Source organism: Acomys russatus, chromosome 3 (genome assembly GCF_903995435.1).
Source record: "Acomys russatus chromosome 3, mAcoRus1.1, whole genome shotgun sequence".
Taxonomy (NCBI): domain Eukaryota; kingdom Metazoa; phylum Chordata; class Mammalia; order Rodentia; family Muridae; genus Acomys; species Acomys russatus.
Window position 1 is genome coordinate 79,605,278 of NC_067139.1, and position 24,815 is coordinate 79,630,092.

The following is a 24,815-nucleotide window of genomic DNA, read 5'->3' on the forward strand; positions in this document are numbered from 1 at the left end:
CCCAATCCTCTGGTTTTTCTGTCTCCATTAAGTTAGTCTAAGATATTTACCTTCTAGGTTAATCAATCAATAACAGACAATTTGGAAGGATTACCGAATGACAAGAACAGATGTTAATGTCAATGCCAGGCTATCAATAATCCCCACTGCAGGCCACTCTTCACACTAACATTGACGTCATGTGATTCACTTGAGCCTACTAGGAAAAAGTCATCAGCTCCTTTACCATGATCTACAGAAGCTTTTTCAAAACTTCCTCAAACTCTATCATCACAAAGATTTGCCGGAGCCTCTACTTCCTACATCTACACACACACACACACACACACACACACACACACACACACACACCCCTCCCTTGACTCAGTATGTCCTAAACACCCTTCACCTTTCAAGTTTCTACTCACCTATCAATACCTAACTTTGAACACGATTACTATGTGAAATGTTCCCTAACTATCCCAGGAAAGGAGGCATCTGCACAATCTTTCTCAATTGACTCATCTGTCTACCTCACCTATAATTTTGCTTCATGATCTTTTAATCCCAACCCATGGAATGTCAGCTGCATCAATGAATAGACTTTTCTGTGGCATGTCCAATAGAACATGCAGTGTTGTCAATTTTTAGCACTTTATCTTGAAGTTGATAAGTACTCAAAAATAGTTACTGAGTCAATTACCGGCCCTAGTTTTAACAAAGAACTCTCCTGTCAAATGTAGCTGCCAAGAGAAATGGAAAGGATCAGTAAGGAGAACAGGAGAGACCATCAGCAAAGGAGGACAAAGTATCTCCAGTAGTGCTAATAAACAAGCAATGTCTTCAGCAAAGAAGATTTACCACCTGAGCCATTCCTTTATATGCTGGATACATCACTAATCCAAACCATTGAGAAATCTGGGTTCAGATAGGCCACCCTGAGTTTATTACTTAAAAATACCACAAATGGATTCCTCAGTAAGACCTGTCAACAAGGAGGTATTCTGGGCAACTTCCAGGACATACATTGTTGCAGTAACTGAGTCATCTATTAATAAATCATTCTGTCAACCAAGGAAAGAGCTACAGTTTGATTTTATTGTCAGAAGTTGTCTGTTAAAAAAGGGTGAGTCATCAAATCAGTAAGAAGATTTTATAAAAAGCAAAGTTAGCAAAGAAATTTTATAGGCTGAAAATTCAACTCTGTTTCCATTTAATTTCTCTAACATGGGAAATGAAAGTACAATTCTATTTAGTAGTATGTGAAAGCCCGGATGCATAAAAACAAAAGATCCTTGAATACATCCTGCCGTTTTCTCCAGTTCTCTGGCTGTGGCTTAGAATGGGAAGTAGGAGAAAAAGACACTGCCTGGCTTAATTTGCAATCTGCATTTGTGACAGTAGCTGCAGGAAATGGCAGCAGGGACTGGGGGCCCTTTTCCTTCTCCCCTCTCTACAGTAAAGGAGTTGACTTCTCGTTTTGAGAATGATAGTTTCTTCTCAAGCAGAGTCTACTGCAGGACTAGACTCACAGCCACCCAGGAAAAGACAGACTTAATTATACATAACATAGTATTTTACTGTAACTATTATTATGTTTTTAATTTTGATGAAGCTATAAGTGTGTGGGGGAGGGAATCACTCCAGTTATGAGACCTATCAATACACTTATTTGTTCTGTGAATCTTCTGATTACTGTGTCATCATTGGCTTTCTCACCTATAAAACTACTACTTACTTAGCTAAGCAAATTTAACAACTTAACTAAATGGCAAGGCCTAGAGAGCAAAAAACAAACTTCTTCACCCTCTTCTCTTCCTCCCTGGGAAAGAAAGCACATTTTCAAATAAGTTACTGGGCTCATCTCGGACATACATTTGAAGAAGAAAATACAGTATGATCCAAGGCAAGACAGTGAATGTTAAAGAGAACTCATTATAACAGTAAGAGAATGGAATGGTTTTCTGTTAGTAAGTAGATTGTTGTGAAATTCATCATTTAAAGATCTCAAATCCTGTAAGGCATAAAGACTGAAACAAGAAATTACAGAATTACCCAGTATCTTGACCAAGGACACACAACAAATGTTCAGAGTACTAAGACTGTTTCCCTGGCCTTGTGTACATAAACAGATGGCAGAATTTTACGATTAGATAAACTAATATTATATATCTCCAGACACTTAATGTCTGAGGAAAAGCAACACATTTTTCTTAAGTGTAATTACTTTACTCAGATCACTTTCATTACAGCTTACAATTTAGGCATTCTATTTCTATGAACATGTGCAGCTTTTATGCTAGGGACAACTGCAAGTCGACGTGTAGTAACAAAAAGCTGACAGTGAAAAGTTCAATTTATTATGGAAACTATGGTCTTTAAAATTCAAGCCACAAGACATGCTGATGCTCAAACCGAAAGGATACAATTTTCACCTAAGGTGAAATTCTTAACTGTGAATTACAGTGTTCATTACAACTTACACTTCTGTTGCTATGAAGTGATCGCGCTCCAAAGGGGAGATGGTGTATACAGCCTTCATTTTTCTTCATAGCTCTACTATTTTTTTCCCAAAAGGAGACACTGTTTCATTGTTTTGTAATCTCATCCCATTATCTCAGACATCACAGCTTCTTACCACAAAAAAACCAATTTTCAAGTTGAAATACGGAAACGCTCAGAAAACAAAAAAGGCCAAAACCCACACATCTGAACGCCCACAGCCTCTCTCTCACACCTTAAAGATTCTCTGACTAGCAGTTGGGTGGTACCACGATAATTAAATGCCTTAAGATGTGCCGCCTCCCTTCCGTGGTAAGGCTAAGTAGGCCTTTATTGTCCTAAAAAGAAAGCCCCCCCGCCACCCAGCCTTCAGACTGTAGGACAAGCCGGCAGGCACCCCAGCGCACTTCTAGCGTGTAGGAACGTCGACAGCGAGAAGCTTCCACGACTCCCAGTTCAGGTGCCCCGGGCAGCACCACCGCGAGCAGCCGCGCGGCATGACCCGGCTAGCCCAGCCTGGGCTCGGGAGTCAGCCCTGCCCACACCTCGTCCGGCCGGGAGAACGACTGCCACCCCATGACACCCCCCAAACCCCCAGAGACCCGAGCCGGCCCAGCGTCCTGCCCCTCCCCCGTCGCCGCCCGCGGAGCCCCGGGACCCACCTCGAAGAGCTCGGCCGTCGTGGCCATGCCGGCCGGCTGAGAGGCTCGCCCCGCGCTCGAGGCCGTCTCCGCTTCACATGCTGCGCCTCAGCGGCGCCGCTCACCCGTCCCAGCTCAGCCTACTTCCTCCGGCCCCAGGCGCGGGACGCCGCGAGCTGCCCGGGTCCTCACACAGCGCAGGCAGCCCCGGGAGAGCGGCCATGAAGCGGAGCCGCAGACGCCTGTCAGCTGCCTCCCGGCGCCGCCCGCGCCGCTCCCATTGTCACCGCCTCGCACGCCGGAAGTGGAGCTGCGCGCGCCCGGCGGACTTCGCGGGGCGGGCGAGAGGAGCGAGCGGCGGGCGGGCCGCGGAGACGCTATTTTGCGAGCGGGTGACGCGCCTTGTGCCTAGCGGGCCACCATCCCGGAAGTGGAAAACAAGCGTATTCCAGTCCCTTGAGATTCCGGGTGCGGGTTCTTAAGACCTTCTGAGGTGTGTTTTGACCTCCCAGAGGGACCAGGAGACGAGTCACCTTTCCGGGAAGAGCGAGCGTCTCCGGTGAGCTCTTGGGGCTCCGAGAGAACTCCGACATTGTCTGGTAGAGTCCATCTAGAAGACGTTTCTGCTCGGGCTGGCTGGCGACCTTAGTTTCTGTAATGTTCTGACTCTACCGTGCCTTAACTATGGCCCAGCGGGCTGTGTGGCTCATACGTCACGAACCAGGAACTCCACTTGGTGGCTCAGTCAGATTCTCCAGGTAATTGCAAGTCTGGATCCTTAAACGGGAAGGGTCCAAGGATGGATCATGTAACTGGTTTTGTGGTCCACCGAATCTCGAATCTGCCAGGAACAGCTCCCTGAGTGCCCTGGGGCAAGTTAAGCGAACGCTTATCTCACATTCCTGATGCAAGAATTGAGTTACTTGACTCGTTGCGACATGTTTTCTAATTTTACAGTTATTGTATCTTCCCCCGACCCCCCTTTGAGACAAGCAAGCATCCTGTACCCAGACTGCTCTGGAACTCGAAACATAGACCAGCCTGGCCTTGAATTTACAAATACCTGGCTGTCTCTGCCCCTGGAGTGCTGGGATTAAAGGTGTGGGGCCACCATACCCAGCTGTATTATTGTATCTTAAAATGAATCCCATCTGTTTAAGATTGGTACAGAAATGATGAAAGAAAAAAATTTACTGAGCACTAAATATGTTTTCAGGTTTTTCAACTTTCAGTGACAAATTTATTTCAGAATATTTTAATTAATTCTTATGAGAACTTGCCGATCAATAGACTGATATTTTTGTCTAATCAGTATATGTGATTGCTAGAAATCGTAATTGTAGCTTCTAGTGTTTGAATGAAATAGAAGGCAGTATGAAAAATCACAATCACTTTTCCTAGATGACATTAAGTGATTTGGTCCCATCTTCAGAATTTTCCATATATTACTAAAATAATTCTATGGAGAGAAGTATACAGTCCTTTATACTAAATATTATCCCCATTATAAAGTATAGCTGACTGACATTCCCCCCTCCCACCCCCACCCCTGTCTAGAGGCTGTCTCTCCACTTGTAGTTTTATTTGCATTGCAGAAATGTTTTAATTTCATGTGGTCCCATTTGTCGGTTCCTGGGGTTGTTTCCTGTTGCTGGCAGTATTTCTAAGAAACCTTTGTCTTATTGAGTAGCCTCCTGTTCTTGGAAAGCAGGAATACAATAGAACTTCTTGCACGACAGAAAGGGGACCAATTCTAAATCTGTGCTAATGTTGTAAACCAGCAAGCACACGTGGGTGGCATAACTGAGGAACTCCACTATTAGCTTTTTCTTGCTGTTGTTTTGAGAGAGCCTCACTGTAGCACTGGCTGACCTAGAACTCACTGTGTAGACAAGGGGAGCCACAAACTCATAGGTATCCTCCTGCCTCTACTCTCTGAATGCTAGGATTAAAGGCATGCAACCACCATGCCCTACCTCTTTTAGTTTTGCTTCCGTTTAAACAGCACATATACCTAGTGTCTGCCATATTGGACAATGCACATCGAGATACTTGGTCTGTAGGAATATATGATTTTCTTCACTTACATTCCTTAATGATACATCCAAGGTACCTCTTTCATTCTGCACAGTGCTACAGTACTCAGACAGGGTCTCAGGCCTGATTTTGACAAAATGTCAACAAACAGCTTCCCTGAATCCTAACATGTTCACTAGAAATTATCAAATTTCATGCTTTTCTGACTCTTATTCTAATTTTACCAATAAAGGAGATCTCGTTTCTATTTGTATATCTTTCTGTAGAAGTATTTGTTAGTCTCTTGGGTTTCCTTTTCTGCGAATAACTCTTACTTTCCAAAGATACCATTTTATCTATTCTGTACAATGTTATTTGTTATATTTAAACATTTAGTCCATTTGAAGTGCATCTTTGGGTACGGCATTGAATGGGAAGCTCAGTTTTCCTTTATACTGTTTGACTGTTTGCCTAGCATCATCGTGTAAGCCCATATCTTTTTTTTTTTTTTGCTTTGATTCACTATTGATATTGGCTATATTCCTTTATAGAAACACTGATCTCTCACTAGTCTATTAATTTGTCCTTCTCCGAGTGCCAGTGTTCTGATTTTGTGTGTATATATTTGTATCTTAACATCGTAATAGATAGAAGTGATACTTTTTGTTAATTGAAAAAAGTTCTTTGAAGAAGTCATATGGCTGAAGAGATGCTTAGTAGTTAAGAACGTGGGCTGCTCTTGCAGAGGACTAGAGTTTGCTTCCCCGGCACCCATCTGAGGCAGCTCACCTGCCACCACTGTAGCCCCACTGGATCCAACATCCTCTTCTGGACCCTAAAGCCATCAGCACTCAAATTCGCATATCTACCTCCACCCTTCCACATATGTTCACCTAATTGAAAAATGATTAAAATAAACATTTTAAAGGAAAATTCTTTTGAGGGGAGGGGTTGGTTTTTTTTTTGTTTGTTTTTGTTTTTTTCAAGACAGGGTTTCTCTGTGTCACCCTGGCTGTCCTCAACTCACTTTGTAGACCTTGTCTTATTTTCTAGTTACCTGGAGGATAAAATTCTTAAGCATAAAATCCTCCTCTAATGAAAATAAATTAATCTGGGGCCTTAAACAAAACCTCAATGTTGGATGACTTAATTTGTCTTTTCTAACTAATGTAGGTTTTGTTTCAAGACAGGATTCAAGCCTTAAGTGTCCCTATAGCTTTGGGACACCAACCTGAGCTGCACTGAAGCTGATATTACCAATCAAGTTTGTTGTACTAAGATTATTTGCTTTCCTATGTCTTAAATGACGGCCACTCCTCTTTGGCGTGCATGTACAGAATATGAAACAGTGGGAGTTACTTCCTCAGGGTTGAGACAGAGTAGATAAGATGACCCAGCTGAGACCCTAACGAACTTCTCAAGGCCTTCCCTCCCCAAAACATCAGCTGCCATAGTACAGCAGTTAAACAACTGACCTTAGCTGATGTGTTCTTCTAGTGAGTCATCTATGCTCCCTTAAAAAACCCCAATAAAAACAGTGGTTTGCCAAGCTCAACTTGACTAGATTCCTTTTATCTGTTGCTGTCCTTTAAATCTAGGGCTATTACACACGTCTTTCTGTCTTTCTGTAAAAGGGTTTGGGGCATATGTTAATTCATATCTAAGAGCCTTGACATCAGCTCCAAGTGGTCAGAAATCTGACAGTGCAGAACTTCACAAAACTAGCAATTTGTTCAACAATACAGAGTTAAAGTGACACAGAGATGAATTATGTGACCCCCCCGCCCTCAACTTGCTACCGCCATGGAGATGTAGTGAAACTCACCTAAACATCTAAATGTGTCTTCTAGAATATATAATATGCAGAACTGGGAAAGCATTCTGAAAACTAGTAAGATTTTTCTTAGCCAGGCATAGTGGCACATGCCTTTAATCCCAGTACTCCAGAGGCAGAGGCAGGCAGATCACTGTGAGTTCAAGGCCAGACAGGTCACTAATGGTGTACTAGCTAATTTTTTCCTCATTTCAATCAGAAAAATAAATAAAAATCTCAGTGAAGAAGGTCCACTAATTCATGGATCATTTTAGTGCATTATTTTTAACTATCATCAAGCATTAGTATCTTATTAGAGAAAAATATTGTTATGAAAATTATAAAAACAAATGCTTAGTAGTTACTATCCATTTACTAGTTTTTTGTTTGTTTTGGTGCTGCATATTGAACCACCCAATATTCCATGCATGCTAAATATATATTCATCCACTGAGATACACCCCTTGACCTGTCATTTATTTTACAAATAAGAAAACGAGCTTAGGAAAGTATAGTAGTCATAGTTCTCTAGAGGAACAGAACTGATAAAATAAATATATGTACATATAAGAAATCTCATAAATATTCATTTTATCAACTCTGTTTCTCTATAGCGAGCTCATATATATATACATACACATATGTATGTATATATGATATTTTTTAAGGTGGCTTAAAGGCTGTGGTCCAGGTAGTCCAATAATGGCTCTCTAGCAATGGAAAGTTCAAGAATCTGGTAGTTGTTCAGTCTGTGAAGCCGGATGTCTCAGCTGGTCTTCAGTAAACACGGGAATTGCCAAGAATTAGGCTCTAATGCCCGTGCAGGCATGGACTTGCCAGCAAGGCTGAAGGGAAGCAAGCTAAGAGAGAGCAAGCACGCTTCCTTCTTCCATGTCTTTCATATAGGCTGCCAGCAGAAGGTGTGGCCCAGATTAAAGGTGGGTCTCTCTCACTTTACATGATTTAAGTAAAGGGAAAAAAAAATCTCTCACTAAAACTTACACTTGGGTTTTAGTTAATTCTAGATATAGTCATGTTGACAACCAAGAATAGCTGTCACAGAGAGTTAGCTTATTTAATAAAAAAAAAAAAAAATGCGTAGTTAGTAGATAACTTTATTCTGGACCTTAAGGTAGAAGGGAGAGGAATAAGGAAAAGCACATTTGTTGGAAGTCGGAAAGTGTGTTCAGGAGCTGGTGGTTGAGGTCAGCAATAGAGAGCTTTGCTAAGGCCTGGCTTCAGTCCTTAGCCCTGGAAGAAGGTACAGCTCTGATGAGTGGGTTCTTATGAATGACGGAAAGTGCCTAAAGTATATTGTATTACATCTACCCAGAAGATGTAAACCATACAGGATAAAATTTGATACTCGTTTTTAATATCAAAATATCTTCCAGAACTATAGAGATAAGCCATTATTACAAAAATGGTCTTCCATGTTTTTGCAAGGGTTGCTAAGAACATTCAGAGGATCTGTTAGTGATTATATAAACTCGATATCATTTCAATAAAGGAGTCTAACAGTTTAGCTACTTTGTGTCTAATCCATTAAGATGAATTTTTAAAAATCTTATTATAGATAGCTAAGTTTATTCGGGCCTACAGTTTGGGAACATAGTCCCTCAGGGTCGAGAGGTCGAGCGGGAGGCAGCTGGTCACACTGTGTCTGCAGTCAGGAAGCAGAGAGCTGTGCATTCTACTGCCCCGTTCTCTATCTCTGTTTCATTCTCCTCACGGCCCGGTGCATGGAATGGGATCCCCGACCCCCATGTTCAGGGTGGGATTCCAACCCCCGTTTTCCATCAAGCTGACAGTCAGGATTAACCTGATTAATCTATCGAGAAGGGATCTGAGCGATTGAAAAACAAAGGTATTGAGTTAGAATCATGTACTCAACCTATTTAAAACTAGTTAAATTGAGTCCGTCTTTCTCAGTGGTACATAGCACATTTTGCCATTTGAGATAACACACTAAATGTGAAGTACTTGGCTCCAGGCAGAAGTTAACAGGTTTAATGGTTTGGGGTTATTTTCTCTGGTAATGTATGCTATTTATTTGTTGCTTTATGTCTTATTGTTATAACTGTTTGCCTTGTGTTGTAGAACCTTTTAATTCTTCGATTTTTTATTTTACTTGGAACAATCATTTGCCATGTTTGTGTTTCCAAATGCAGGCGGTATCCTACTGTTGAAAAGCGAGCCAAAGTCCTCAATGGAATGAATTATGTTCCTGTACCTGAAGATGGTCCCTTTCTTAAAGCATTACTCTTCCAACTCAGGCTATTGGATGATGATAAGGACTTTGTGGAGAGGCGTGATGGCTGTTCCCACATCAACAAAACATCTATCTATGGGCTGTCAGTAGGAGGTGAAGAACTCTGGCCAGTCGTTGCTTTTCTGAGGAATGACATGATCTATGCAAGTGTCCCACTGGTTGAACAAGCTCTCTCGCCTCGCCCACCTTTAATTAGTATTAGTGGAGTTTCACAAGGCTTGGAGCTGCTTTTTGGGATTCAGGATTTTCTTTACTCAAGTCAGAAAAATGACACTGATTTAAACACAAAAGTGAGTCAGTTGCCTGACTTGCTTCTACAGGCTTGTCCACTGGGTACTTTATTGGATGCTAACTTGCAGAATTCACTGAACAGCATTAATCTTGCATGTGTGACTCAGCCACAAAAACAGCCAGCCTGGAAAGTTGGAACATACAAAGGAAAAGCACAGATTTCTATTTCTATCACTGAGAAAGTAAAATGCATGCAATATGGTAAACAGGAGATAGCAGACACATGGCAAGTTGTTGGAACAGTCACTTGCAAGGTGAGGTTTTCGCCAGATTTGCTTTGTCATAAACCTTTAACGCTGAAGCACTGTGAAGTTTGCAACTTGCACTTTACATTTCTTAAAAATATGCTTGTTCTCCTTAGCAGCAGCCATGAAATGCTATCTTTCTGTATTTCTTACAGATTGTTTACTTAATGATTATTATATAATGAATTGTCCTATTGCCCTAAAATAGACACTTTCTTTAAAGGTCTGTGGGTCAGAACTTTAGGAGCAGCTTAGCTGGAACCTCCAGTGTAGAATCTCAAGGGCCCATAGTCAAGATGTTGGTTGGAGCTATTGTCATCTGAAGGTCTGACTGGGCCTGGAACGTCTGCGTGCAGCATGACTCCCTCACGTGGCTGGCAAGTCAGTGCTAGCTGATAGGAGGACACCTCAGCTCCACCCCTCATGACTTCCCCACAGGCTGCTCAAGTGCCCTGACAGCTTTGTGCCTGGCTTCTTTCAGATGAGATAGTGTGTGTTTGTATGTATGTGAAAGAGAGAGATTGATTCAATTCCACTGCTTTAACTACTTATTCTAAAAAGCCACACGGCATCATTTCAACTGCATTCTGTTTATTAGATACAAAGCCAGTCACTCTAAGTCTGGCCATGCTGAAGAGATCAGAACCAGGTCCACTAGTGAAAAAGAGTTGATTTAAAGAACTTGTGAAATACATTAAAATCATCTTGCTTCCTTTTGTCTAGGAGATGAAGTTGACAAGTCCTCTGACTTTACATTAAATAACAGAAGGGTTCTTGCTTTATTTATATAATTCAATAGTAGAGTTATCTGTCTCAAAGTTAGAAAATGAGAGAAAACAGTAGAAGCATCAATACAGATAACAGTGATTAATGTCAGGTTGAATAATGATCAAAAATCAAAGTCCTCAAACTAAACACTACAGGTAAGTATTAATAGTATTCTCAAATATCTTTTTTGATTCTTTATTTTATATATTTTGTAAAGTTAACATTTAGTCAACTATAAGTCAGTCTTATGAATAAAGTAAATTTTAAGAACAGAATTAGACAGGGAAAGTGTCTCCTTTTTTTCTGGATTAGAGTAAACTAAAAGTTTTGTCTATGCTAAAAGTATCTGTTATGCTCAAAACTGCATCAAATTATCCTCTTAGGACAAACTATTTTAAGAAGCTTGAAACTCATGAACTGTGTCACTCACTCATCACTCTTAAAGTCCACGCTTCATTTTTTCATGGGTCCAGTGTAATAAAAAGCAGAAAAGGGCCGGGCGTGGTGGCGCACGCCTTTAATCCCAGCACTCAGGAGGCAGAGGCAGGCGGATCGCTGTGAGTTCGAGGCCAGCCTGGTCTACAAAGTGAGTCCAGGATGGCCAAGGCTACACAGAGAAACCCTGTCTCGAAAAACCAAAAAAAAAAAAAGCAGAAAAGGTCACTACTTTCTCATTCTGGGTGTTATATATATTGTGTTACAATTAGCATGATGTTTACATCTCTCTGTTCATTGATAAGTTAACCTAGTTTCTTATTTGTGGAAAATGTGGGTTGATTCTTAGCCTTAGTCCTGGTTCAAATTACCATAATGGAAATCCTTCTTAAATAAAGGAGGACAGGCGAGATGGCTTGGCTAGTTAAAGGTACTTAGCACCAAACCTGTCTCCCATGGTGCAAAAACTGACTCCTACAAATTGTCATCTGATCTCCACATGTGTGCTCTAGCATACATGGTTATACACATACATACATACATGCATGAATACATACATACATACATACTCATATACACTAAAATAAACCAATGGAATTTTTCTAAAAAACTGATTTAAAGTGGGGAGGAAGAAAGGTGTACACCTCAGCCTAACACTAAATGTTTCTCTGAGGTTGTCTTTTACCTCTGAATGTCTTGTGTCTTTACAAAGTCACATAACTTTGTAATTCTTCTGTCATTTTAAAATAAGACAACCTTCTTTGTGCCTTTTGCTTTTATACTTCCTAGTTCCGAGGTCCAGATTTGCATATGCCAAACTATTTTAAAAACCAGATTCCTTCTAGAATGGCAGTCTTCATGCTATGCTCACAGTCTTTCAAGTAACTGGATATTGGATCGTTTATTTCTATAATGGTGCCATTACTTTGATCCCGTTATGAGTGATACACTTCTAGGGAAAAGTTTAACAAAAGTCAATGATGTTTCAAATTTTAATACTACTTACTATTAAATATTTCTATATTTATGATCTTCATAAATAACAAAACCAAACTTTTTCATTCTTACTAATATACAAACATAGCACATATTTTTTAATTTTCTAGTAAGAATAGTTGTCATTTTAACTTTCAGGTTTGAAATTTTATTGACAGTCTTATAATTGTCATTAATATTAATATTGGGGAAGAAATAAGGTTCAAAATTTTTAAAGGGTATTAACTGCGAACATTTTTAGGATCTCCTATGAATAACAATTTACAAAGAAGCATAGAACAGCTGTTGTTCTGAAAGAACTTAACGCTGAAAGAAGAAAACAAATAGAATCACAAACAAATTGCATATTGCTAACAAGCAGTTGATGCGTGGTGCAGACTGTATGGTATCTAGACCTAAGCATGTGCCTGCCGAGTCCTACTATTAAATGCCTTGTGTGTCTCTAGTCAAATCAACAATGCCACTGACTTTGTATGGTTCTTTTGGCTAATTTGATCCAGTATATTACAAGTAAATCAGGGCTGGAGAAATGGCTCATCAAATAAGAGTGCTTACTACTCCTGCAGAGAACCTGGGTTAGGTTCTCAGTACCCATGCCAGGCAACTCACAGCTAACTGCTTCTAACTCCACCTCCAGGGGAGCCTTTGTCTTCTGGTTCTGCCTTCACAGGCACTGTACATCCTCACACATAGCCTCTCACACATAAGCATAATTCAAAATAAAATAGGGTGTAAATGTCAAGTTAGAAGTAAGGTACTACACCCCTCTCCCTGCATCCTCATGTATACACACACAAGTAAGGTTTGTTGGTGTGGGCTTATGAAGTAAAGGCAACTCCTACGTACCAGAGGTGCTGGGGAGTAAATGTTTTCTTCTGATTACAGAAAAAGTCACTCAAGACTTCATTCTGGAGACTGGAATAGGTACAGAAGTCAGAATTCACAGAGAAGTCTGAGGGCTGCCATTTCAGTCTTTCAGTCGATTGACCCTCAAAGCAGGGAGTTAAGGAGAGGGCTGTGAACGTACTCCATCTGGAAGACCATGGTGCTCCCTCCCGAGCCTTCCTTAACCTCCCAAGGATGATGAAGTCCTCCGGGTTACCATTAGCAAACTAACTCAACACACATGGGGCGTCTTTTTCCTATAGAGAGAGCACGTCCCGGCGTCTCCATGCAAAAGTGGACTGTCATAAGGGTTGACTGTGGGTACCGGTACCGCAGCACACTTGTGGAGATCAGAGGATAACTTGGGGGATTTGATTCTCTCAGGTGGGTTCTAAAGATCAAACTCAGATTGCGAAGCTTGGCTACCAGTGCCCTTACCTACCAAGCGATCACAGCGGACTAAGTGAAATACGATAGCAAGGATAAAAAAAATACAAGGACTACCAAGGTGCATACAGAAGTACAAGATGGTATGGTTTATTCGGATAAAATGCAAGATTTCTATACATTTGCAACATAAATCAAAGAGTAGAAGATTAGAGTCAGGTGAAGATTGGGTGGACTAGAGGAAAGAGAATGTAGATACAGCTAGTGAGCTGTAACATTGTGAGGGCCTCAACAGGGCCTGAGAGAAACCAGTGAACGTAAACTAGCTTATAGAGGAGCTTAAAGGTGAGCCCAGGGCTCTGTGAAGGCCCTCTTACCGCTATCTTGGCTAACAGCATATTAAATTGTTAATTAAAAAACAGCAAAGAAAACAATGCCTAGAGAGAAAAATTAAATTGGGAGAAATGAGTTGAATTCAGAGATGCCCCAGAGAAGCTGTACTGTTTTAAGATCTTGGTAATGCTTATTTCTTCGTGTTGCAGTGTGATTTGGAAGGACTCATGCCAAATGTCACGGTCAGCTTGAATCTCCCCACCAACGGATCTCCACTTCAAGACATTATTGTTCATCCCTGTGTGACATCCCTTGATTCTGCCATTCTGACTTCTAGTAGCATTGACACAGTGGATGATTCCGCATTTAGTGGGCCTTATAAATTCCCATTCACTCCGCCTTTAGAGTCATTCAACTTATGCCACTACACTTCTCAGGTAAGCTATTCTGGACATTTATGACTTCATGAGTTATTTACAAGACAGGAAGGAAGGAATGAAAAAGATAAAGTTCAATTCTTTGAACAGGCTACCTCCTTTCTCTGATGCCTGTAATCATAGCATTAATTTTCAAAGTAAAGGTATTTATTTTATTTGTTTGCTTTTTTTAATTAATTTATTCTTGTTACATCTCAATGGTTATCCCATCCCTTGTATCCTCCCATTCTTCCCTCCCTCCCATTTTCCCCTTATTCCTATGACTGTTCCTGAGGGGGATTTCCTCCCCCTATATATGCTCATAGGGTATCAAGTCTCTTCTTGGTAACCTGCTGTCCTTCCTCTGAGTGCCACCAGGTCTCCCCTCCAGGGGACATGGTCAAATGTGAGGCACCAGAGTACGTGCAGAGTACTTTGCACTCAACTGTGGAGAATGCTATGTCCATTGGCTAGATCTGGATAGGGGTTTAAAGTTTACCACCTGTATTGTCCTTGGCTGGTGCCTTAGCTTGAGCGGGACCCCTGGGCCCAAATCTGCCTATCATAATGTTCTATTTGTAGGTCTCTAGGACCCTCTGGATCCTTTTACTTTGCTATTCTCCCATGCTTCTCTCATCTAGAGCCCCAATAGGATGTCCTCCTCTCTGTCCCAGTTTCCTGGTAAGTGAAGGCTTTCATGGGACATGTCCCTTGGGCTAGTATGCAGATATAAGTGAGTATATACCATTTGAGTCTTTCTGCTTCTGGGTTAACTTACTCATTATGATAATTTCTAGCTCAATCCATTTGTCCACATATTTCAGGAATTCCTTGTTTTTAATAGCTGAGTAGTATTCCATAGTGTATATGCACCCCAGTTTCTTTATCTGTTCTTCTACTGATGGACACTTAGGCTGTTTCCATGTTCTGGCTATTATGAATAAGACTGCTATGAACATGGTTGAGCAAATTTTCTTGTTGTGTGCTGGAGCATCTTCTGGGTATATTCCAAGGAGTGGAATAGCTGGGTCTTGAAGAAGCCCTATTCCTAGTTTTCTGAGATAGCACCAGATAGATTTCCAAAGTGGCTGTACTAGTTTGCATTCCCACCAGCAATGAAGGAGTGTTCCTCTCTCCCCACATCCTCGCCAGCATGTGGTGTCGCTTGAATTTTTGATCTTAGCCATTCTGATGGGTATAAGATGGAATCTCAGAGTTGTTTTGATTTGCATTTCCTTGATGACTAAGGAGGTTGAGCATTTCTTTAAGTGTTTCTCAGCCATTTGATATTCCTCTGTTGAGAATTCTCTGTTTAGTTCCAAGCCCCATTTCTCAATTGGGTTATTTGGTTTGGTGGTGTTTAATTTCTTGAGTTCTGTATATATTTTGGATATTAGACTTTTGTCAGATGTAGGGTTGGTGAAGATCTTTTCCCAGTCTGTAGGCTGTCGCTTTGTTCTCTTGACAGTGTCTCCTGCCTTACAGAAGCTTCTCAGCCTCATGAGGTCCCATTTATTAATTGTTGACATTAAGGCCTGGGCTGTTGGTGTTCTGTTCCGGAAGTTGTCTCCTGTGCCAATATGTTCCAGGCTCTTCTCCATTTTTTTTTCTAAGTGACTTAGTGTCTCTGGTTTTATGTTGAGGTCTTTAATCCACTTGGATTTGAGTTTTGTGCAAGGTGACAAATATGGGTCCAGTTGCATTTTTTTTACACATAGACCTCCAGTTAGACAAGCACCATTTGTTGAAGATGCTATCCTTTTTCCATTGAACGGATTTGGCTTCTTTGTCAAAAATCAAGTGACCATATGTGTGTGGATTCATATCTGGGTCTTCGATTCGATTCCACTGATCAACCAGCCTGTTGCTGTGCCAGTACCATGCTGTTTTAATTACTATTGCTTTATAGTACAGTTTGAGATCAGGTATGGAGATTCCTCTGGAGCACCTTTTATTGTACAAGATTGTTTTAGCTATTCTGGTTTTTTTGTTTTTCCATATGAAGTTCAGAATTGAACTTTCAATGTCTTTAAATAATTGTGTAGGTATTTTGATAGGGATTACATTGAATCCGTAGATTGCTTTTGGTAGGATGGCCATTTTTACTATGTTAATTCTCCCAATCCATGAGCAAGGAAGATCATTCCGTCTTTTCATGTCATCGTCAATCTCTTTCTTCAGAGTTCTGAAATTTTTTTCAAACAAGTCTTTCACTTGCTTCATTAGAGTAACTCCTAAATATTTTATATTGTGTGTGGCTAATGTGAAGGGTGTGGCTTTCCTAATTTACCTTTTTTTTTTTTTTTTTAATCTTTAACTAGGAATCCAAGGTCACTGGATAAGACCCTAGTTTACTCGTGGTTTTAAATATAAACACAAAATAATTTTAATCCTAGGAACTCTTAGGTAAATAAACATGTAATTTTAGTAGTAGCTGTTTCTGCTTACTTCATGAGGGGTGTGTGTCAGACACTATCCTAGGCACTTTGCATGTGTTTTTCTAGTCATTTCAACAAACCTTAAAGTAGTTGTCATCTCCATTTTGTAGATGAGAAAAATCTTAGAAAAGTTAAATGACTTGCACAAAATCCTGTGACTGATAAGTGGCCAAGCCTGGCCTTGACACCAGCTCTTCCACAGTCCCAACGCCTAACATGTTTATTACTATATAGTAGCATTTGTCTCTTGTCATAATTATCAACAAGTAGATTAGAAAATCTTGTTCAAACTAGATTGACTAGAAGTAATTTACTTTGAGAAACCAACAGGAATTCTCATTATCGTTCAAGAGAAAAAAAATAGATCTAGGCTACCTGAGAATTAGAATCAAAGTTAAACCACTCTATACCAGAAATTGCTGTTGTCTGATATCTTTGTCCCTGTCTTCTCTGCCTTTTGGGTTTCTGCTGTGCATGCTCTTACAGCTCTAGGCCCTCCATAGACCAGAGAATTGCCCCGTGTCTTGCTTCAGATTTACCAGTAAGGCAGAAGCAGGTGGATCTCTGTGAGTTCGAGGCCAGCCTGGTCTACAAATCAAGTTGCAGGACAGCCAAGGCTACACAGAGGAGGAAAATAACAGCCAAACAACCAAAACCCACCAACAAAAAAAAGATGATGAGCTCACTCAAGCATACAGACAATTTCCTCTTCAACCAGTCATTGGTGACCAGTTACACCATTCGTGAGCTGGGGCCTGGAAACAGTAATGTTACAGCGTAGGAAAGGAGAACTGTGGGCAGAATGTTCAACAGTATGTGTAGAGTTCGACCTGTGCTGCAGTTGTGCGTGCACAGAGGAGCCAGAAGACTAGGAACAGTGTGTGCTGTGTGTGCTGTCAGGTACCATTCTCATCTCTGCGCAGAGATACATGAGAATGTGCATTCAGGGTGGTGTGGAGCCACCACTGTGGCTGTGAAAGCAACGTAGAACAGCCTCCTAGCTATGAAGGCCATACCTGAATATAACGATTATAAAGTATGTATTCTATATGTCTATACTTTTTTTTTTTTTAAGGTATTTTGAGACAGGGTTTCTCTGTGTACCCTTGGCTGTCCTCAACTCACTTTATAGACCAGGGTGGCCTCGAACTCACAATGATACGCCTGCCTCTGCCTCTGCTTTCCTGACTGCTGAGATTAAGGCGCACACCACCACGTCCAGCTTGTAAATGTATCTAACATATATTATCATGGGGCTTTTTTATCCCTATCACCATTCATATCTTAGACTCATTAGCATGAGAATTATATTAAGAGTTATGTCTGTTTTCAGGTCCCTGTCCCACCAATATTGGGTTCTTATCACATGCAAGAAGAAGAAGTACAACTAAAAATAACAGTTAATTTAAAACTACATGAAAGTGTAAAAAATAATTTTGAAATCTGTGAAGCTCATATACCTTTTTACAACAGGTAGGGATAAATATGACACCATGTCCTCTATCAGTTTTTCTGACGTCTGCATATAAATCAGTCTTAACTATCAATAACCTGGTGAATTAGCCAGTTATAACATAGACCAGTTCTACTTTTAAAATGTAGTCTGCAATATAGCTCTTTACGGAGTGTACTTTTAAATAGTAAAATTGTAATTTTAATGTTCCACCATGCATATGATATGAATGTAATCTGTAGGATTGTATAATTATATCTAGGAAAATTAGTATAATATATAGTTTAAATACACAAATGATGTTTATGTGATTTCTGCTGCTTTTTATGATCTGTATTCATTATGCATTCTCTTCTGTACTTGAGATACAGATCTGCTCTTATGATGTAAATACAATAAGAAAATTTGACTTGCCTCTTTAAAACTTTTATCTGAGATTTTTTTTCTATGTTTTCTTTTGTTTTAAAGAGGTCCAATTACCCATTTGGAATACAAAGCTAGTTTTGGTCAACTTGAAGTATTTCGAGAGAAAAGCTTATTGGTCTGGATTATTGGTGAGCAAGATTTTATCTGTTGATTTTTTTTTCTCATTTGCTGTAGAACTTTCTGTTTTAGAATAATTGATTGTTACACTTGTGTTTTAGGCCAAAAGTTTCCTAAATCAATGGAAATTAGTCTTTCTGGAGCACTCACTTTTGGAGTCAAGGGCCATGACAAGCAGCCATTTGACCACATTTGCATTGGAAACACAGCACACGTAAAGGTAAATAGATGAAACACTGCATCAGAACACCTTCCTTTATTTCTAAACTGCATATATAATTGAGTTTTAGTATTTTCCAGGAATTTTTAAAAAATTCTGCGCTTTTTGTGAGGCTAAGTCTTTTTTAAAAAACATTTGTTTGGAAGCCAGGCAGTGATGGTCCATGCCTTTACTCCCAGCACAGGGTCTCTCTGTGTTACAGCTCTGGCTGTCTTGGACTCACTTTGTAGGCCAGGCTGGCCCTCGAACTCACACCAGTCTACTTGCCTCTGCCTCCTGAGTGCTGGGATTAAAGGCATGTGCCACTACGCCCGGCCATAATAAAAATTTTTTAAAGTGACTTAAGAGAGTGAAGAAACATAAACAAGGTTTCAGAAGCAAGTGTTAGAAACCTAAGTTCTATATAGGAAGGGCAGGTAATTTAGGTTGGAACATAGAGGGCATGCATATTTTATTCATTTGGTAGACGTTTTATTTTTCAAAATGGTTCCTTTATGAGCATTGATCGAGAATAGATGAGGGGAAAGTGCATGATGACAGAGACTGCATGAGTCTTACTCACTCTTCAGTTATCTTCAGCTTCTAGTTCAGTGTCTGACAGCTGAAACTGTAAACGTTAAGTCACTTGAGAGATCAGTCATATATAAGGATTTAGGAGTACCCATAGAAAATAAAAAGGTGAAGCAAGGAAATGAATAAAATCAGGATAAGAAAAAGAAAATAAGGAAAAATTCAGAAGAATCAATAAGGAGAATTGAGGGAGTAAGTAACCCAAAAGGTTACAGGGAAACAGAGTGCTGTGCTGTCAGAGAAGCCAGAGGCGAGAGACAAGCGTCCACAGAGGCAGCAGCAGTGAGGTAAGGAAGGCACTGCTGAGAATTCATTTTTCCTCTCTGAGCTCTCACCTTCGTTTTAAGAATTATTATTAGTATTCCTGATTTTTTTTTTTTTTCAGAAAAAAAGTGAAATGTTACTAAATTATATACTTGCCGCAGGTAGTTTTTGAGAATTTTTCTACTCATTTTTTCTCTTATCCAGTCCCAATCTAATCAAAAGCATATAGTAAACATAGAAATTAACCTTATCTACATAAACTGCAGCACTGAGAATTATAACCCTGAAGCAAGCACAAGCTCTTCACTTTCAATGACTTGCTATAAGAAAATGACTATTAAAATCCAAAAATTATTACACTCATGTACACACACATAAAATGGGAGAAATTTGCAGAGGAGAAAAAGTATAGACTTGGGATGTAGCTCAGAGATGGAGACTTGCCTAGAATGTGAAGGCCCTTAGGTTAGTGTAGGAAGTGTTGAAAATATAGCAGGATCTTGCAACACGAGGTTCTTTCTTACCAAGACAGATGAGATGCACAGCCAAAGGACCCTGAGGAGGTGCTACTGCCTCAGTATTACAGCAGTGTAGTTGCTAGTGTGCACGTAGGTGGCCCCACATCACTGGTGGAACCCAAGAGCTGTAGGTTACATTTTACAAAGGCTTTCTAAGTAAGGGAAGGCATAATTTGGTAACGGTTCCATAAAAGTTAGATTTTGGTTATCAAAACAAAAAATAATAATTAAGTAGAGCTGGCCATTTCTCTAAGCATGAGGCAAACTGATGTTGTTTCTTGCCGTGATTACATTTTGTGCTTTATTAAAAAGCATATACATCCCTGCCTATAGAGAATGTGATTGGGCCTTGTGAGATGGCTCAGTAGTTAAGAGCACTTGCTCCTGCTGCTCTTCCAGAGACTCAGGTTCAATTCCCAGCACCCACACGGTGGCTCAAAGACATCTGTGACTCCAGTTTCATGGGATCCAGCTCCCTCTTCTGGCCTCAGAGGCCAGCAGACACTGACATGTGTGCAGGCAAAACACTTTTAAATTTTTTTTTTTTTAAATCACAGCTTGTGAGGGAGAAAAGAGTATACAATGTATCATACAGAGAGCAGTCCTGAGTTCAGACACCTACTCTGCTGTTAGGTACGGAGTACAGAGGACTCCAGTGTGCACCAGGTTCTCAGGAGTGGAGCGCTGAAGCACTTAGTACAGGGGCCTATACACGTATTTATCGTGTGTTTTCACAACTGCAGTTTAATGTTTGTGTATAAACTTTGTGAGCTTTCACTTGAAGTTCTAAAAAATTATGAAGGGAAAACTGTGATCATGATTCTTAGCAAATAATCAGCTCAACTGACAATTTCTCCCACTTCCCTAGCTTCATTTTAGGATCGCAGATTATACACTCACCGGATGTTATGCAGATCAGCATTCAGTTCAAGTTTTTGCATCAGGAAAACCAAAAATAAGTGCATGTAAGTTGTACAGATTCAAACTAAATGATTAAAATAGTGGTGTGTTGTCACTACCTAAGGTGAAATTAAATATAAGGAAAGTTGGAGATTGGAGAATAATCCCATTTTATAAAAATTTCTGCGGCTTTGTCCACTCCCACATAACCCTTTATGAACTTTGTTTTGCCCCCGTCTCCGGTTTAGCTACGGTCTGGATGAGCAGGGGCCAATAGGCATGGGCTCAAGCACACAGCATATATGCCTCTGCTTTGCTCTGGCCATAGTCTGCTCTTGTCTGCCTCCAAGGTTCTGTGTAACTTTGGAGAAGCTAATGAGCTTCTTAAAGTTTTCATCTCCTGTTTTATAACGGAGAAATAATAGGGACTGTTGATTGCTCTAAAGGCTGTGGGACCTGGAAAAATGGAGCCTGAAAAGGAGGTGGACTAGAGGCTCAGGCAATAGCCAACTTTAATTAAAGCATCAGAGAGTTTATACTCTCAGTGTTAAGAGGAGTCACACAAGTAAAGTGTATAGTCACAAGGGCAACGTGGTAGATAAGCCACACATTGCAGAAACATATTTTTCCATATAGGTAAATAATCAATAATCAATAGCAATAACCTGTTATAATGAGTAATCTAATGTAAATTCACTCTATTTACAACACCTGGAAGGGACATGAAAGCACATTCCAAGAGTGATTCCATCTTTCTGAAGAAACTGAGGTCACAAACTTTTGTCTTGTTCTCTTGACATTTCTCACAAGCCCTCAGCGTTCCCCTCACATAATCCGCTCTTGGACCATGTTCCGATGGCACCAGCCCGGTGACTCCGTGGATAAGGCCTCTTGTTGCCAAGCCTGGTGGCCTGGAAGGAGAGAACTGACTCCTAAAAGTTGTCCTGTGATGCTCATGTGTGCATGCACACATAGGAACATGCACACATACTAGGGTTTTGTTTCCATGTAATAAAAAAAGTAGTGAAGTAGAAATGACAATATTATGTGCCTAATGATTTTTATGAATAATTACATTTATTGAGCATTTAGCTTAACATATAGGTTTAATAAATAGTAAATATGCTTATTTTAAATTTTAAATCATTTTTAGTAAATGTCATAGCCAGTAAAATTATTCAGTGGCTTTTCTGTTCTGCTTGTGGACAGGCAATAGAAAGATGACTTCCTGCCTTCATTGACTTTATTGGTTATAAAATGTATTTATAGGTATGCATGTATGCACCAACTACTTTATGTGAAAATACGCATTTCTTTTTAGAGGAACATATCAGGAGGTGGAAATTAATACTTAAAATTATCTAATAGACTAGTCGAGGAATGAAGTAGCTAGAAAAGGTGTGGGAGGCGTCCCTCTTACACTGAGAACAGTGCCATTATATACCTAGATAGGATAACTGTACTCCATATAAAACGCTCATACTTAGGTGCATTTGGTTGGTTTGGCAGTTTTGGAGATGCGACTCAGGCCTCATGCATTCTAGACAAGTGTTCTATCACTGAGCTACACTCCTAGACTCAAACTTATTCTAAACCCAAGGATTAAAGTCCTTAAAAAGTGGAAGGATCGGACAGGACTTTATACCTGAGTGCTTCAGAAGAAATAGAAAACTGTGAACTACAGAATTTTAAGCAATCTCTATGAATGGCAGTAATCTGTGCCATGGAATCAGAAAAGCCAATATGTTTTTTAAGATTTATTTATTTATTATTACGTATACAGGGTTCTACCTGCATGTACACCTGCAGGCCAGAAGAGGGAATCAGATCACATTACAGATGGTTGTGAGCCACCATGTGGTTGCTGAGAATTGAACTCATGACCTCTGGATGAACAGTCCAGTGCTCTTAACCTCTGAGCCATCTCTCCAGCCAAGCCAGGGTTTTTACCTCCATGTTGTCCCCATGTTTTCTCCTCTAGCATTCTTTGCTGTTTTTGATGAATTGACAAAATCATGTTCATAGTGTGTATGTTCCCTAATGAGAGTGTAGTACTGACAGTCATCATTGTGTCTAAATACAGATATGTATTTTCAGTCATCTGTAAGAAATGTTATCTCTTTAGATAACTAAAATATATTAAATATTTTATTAATCTTAACTAAATGTATTTTCAGAAAGTATAATAAAGAATAAGAAGTTTCTGTTTACTTAGTGAGACAAGGTTCTGACTCTTTAGCCCAGGGTGGCCTATAAGTCACCGTCTTCATGCTTTAGCCTCTCAAGTTCTGCTGCCATGCCCGGCTTCTGCTTGCTCTTTATATAGGGAGATACTGACTGTAAGAGTTCATTTCAAATGAATCATTGTTCCTATCTTTTTATTCCTTCAAACTTCCATTTTGCTTCTACTGAATATACAACTTGGTTCTGCAAATAGTTTAGTAAAAATGTTAATTTAATAGTAGCATTTTTTTTCACCTACTATGTACCAGGTACAGTTTCTGTGTGTTTCATAGCACCTTATGTACTAATCTCCCTGTGTTTTGGCTAGGAAGACTGATGGAGCAGAGACACGGTGAGGGTCATGTAGCTAGTAAAGGACATGCCTGAGGTTAAAACAGTCAGCCAGTTGCTGGAGCCTGTGTGCTGCGCTGCCTTCCAATATTACTAAAGTAGAAAAGGAAAGGTAATGTAGCGTATATTATATTCATTTTGAAGGGCATGAAGAAAGGTAGAAAAAGCTGAATTACATAGTCAGTGATACATATAATAATAAAAATATGTATACCTCCAGTAAGCTTAATTTTATCAGTTGTATAGCTTATAAAACTTTGATTCAAAATGATTACCATTTGTCCCAAGTTGCAAAGAAACCAGAAGAGCAATCTCCAGGGTGTTGTAAGGATGTTGGATGCTGATTTGTGTCTCCAGCTCTGTGATTTGAGTAGGGAATACTTCAGCTAGAATTTGGGACTTGGTAGAGGTCACAAAAGGAAAACCAAGAAGAAATGGCAAACTATTTTTACAATAAAAGTAATGGTTAATTAGAAATACAATTAGAGAAACAGGAAAGATAAACATTTGGTGTAAATGATAGATATTTCATGTAAATTCTAGTGTGGTTTGCCCAAATATTTATGAGCTCAATTTAATGAGACAAAAGTTGTAATAAAGCCTAAAGAGTAAAATATTAACATTTCAAAGTTGTTACCATGACATGACTATACTCCCCAGATTCAAAAACTGATAGCTTTGCTCTCATACTGAGTTTTTGCTAAGGCTAAACATTTTTATCATTAATTTCTTTTCTTCTTCCTTTTGTAGATCGGAAACTAATTTCTTCTGATTATTACATCTGGAATTCTAAAGCACCTGCCCCAGTAACATATGCATCATTGTTACCATAATTTCCTCATATTCAATTGGGATTTATATGATGGTAGCATTCTGTAGGAGAGCCCTAGAGTTCTTATTTGCTGCATGTAGTCATATAACCAACCCATGATAGAGTGTGAAAGAATATCTTCATGGCTAATGTCTCCATTGTTTGTTGTCCTCTGACTCATGCCAGAATGACTGATTCAGAATATATATTCATTTTAGCTTAAGACCAGTCTTGGGTCTCCCAGCCACATGTGCTCTCCCTATGGCAAGACAGTGCGAACCAGGCAGAGCCACTTCCTTGAGTAAAAGCTCAGCCTTCTCCTAGTGCAGTTTTTCAGCAGCTGTCCTGTGGGTTGTAGTTGATTTACAAAGAAACTATGTGCTTATCCAAACCTCCGTATGAACAGCATGCTATGACAGAACACCCATGATCTAGTTAAAATCACCACACATCCTTTCTTTCAAAGTAACAGTGGAAATCACAGGATAATGTTCAAATAGTCACCCTCTCTTCATCACGTCTCTCCTGCTGGCCAATAAAGAACC

General features: G+C 39.9%; 2 protein-coding genes across 2 annotated transcripts in view; one reads left to right on the forward strand and one right to left on the reverse strand.

The window, feature by feature from the left end:
* Positions 1 to 3,423, reverse strand: part of Exoc5 (exocyst complex component 5) — a 50,621-nt gene extending 47,198 nt beyond the window's left edge. Inside the window, exon 1 of the mRNA XM_051142970.1 lies at positions 3,144 to 3,423. Coding sequence (XP_050998927.1) covers positions 3,144 to 3,170 — 27 coding nt within the window. The 5' untranslated portion in view covers positions 3,171 to 3,423. The remainder of the gene's footprint in view (positions 1 to 3,143) is intronic.
* A 312-nt stretch (positions 3,424 to 3,735) lies between these two features.
* On the forward strand, positions 3,736 to 24,815 carry Ap5m1 (adaptor related protein complex 5 subunit mu 1). Its single transcript, XM_051142969.1, has 8 exons — positions 3,736 to 3,880; positions 9,123 to 9,768; positions 13,773 to 14,000; positions 17,751 to 17,890; positions 18,339 to 18,424; positions 18,515 to 18,633; positions 20,854 to 20,950; positions 24,210 to 24,815. Exons 1-8 carry the CDS (start codon positions 3,807 to 3,809, stop codon positions 24,290 to 24,292), a joined length of 1,473 nt encoding a protein of 490 aa, XP_050998926.1. The 5' UTR covers positions 3,736 to 3,806; the 3' UTR covers positions 24,293 to 24,815.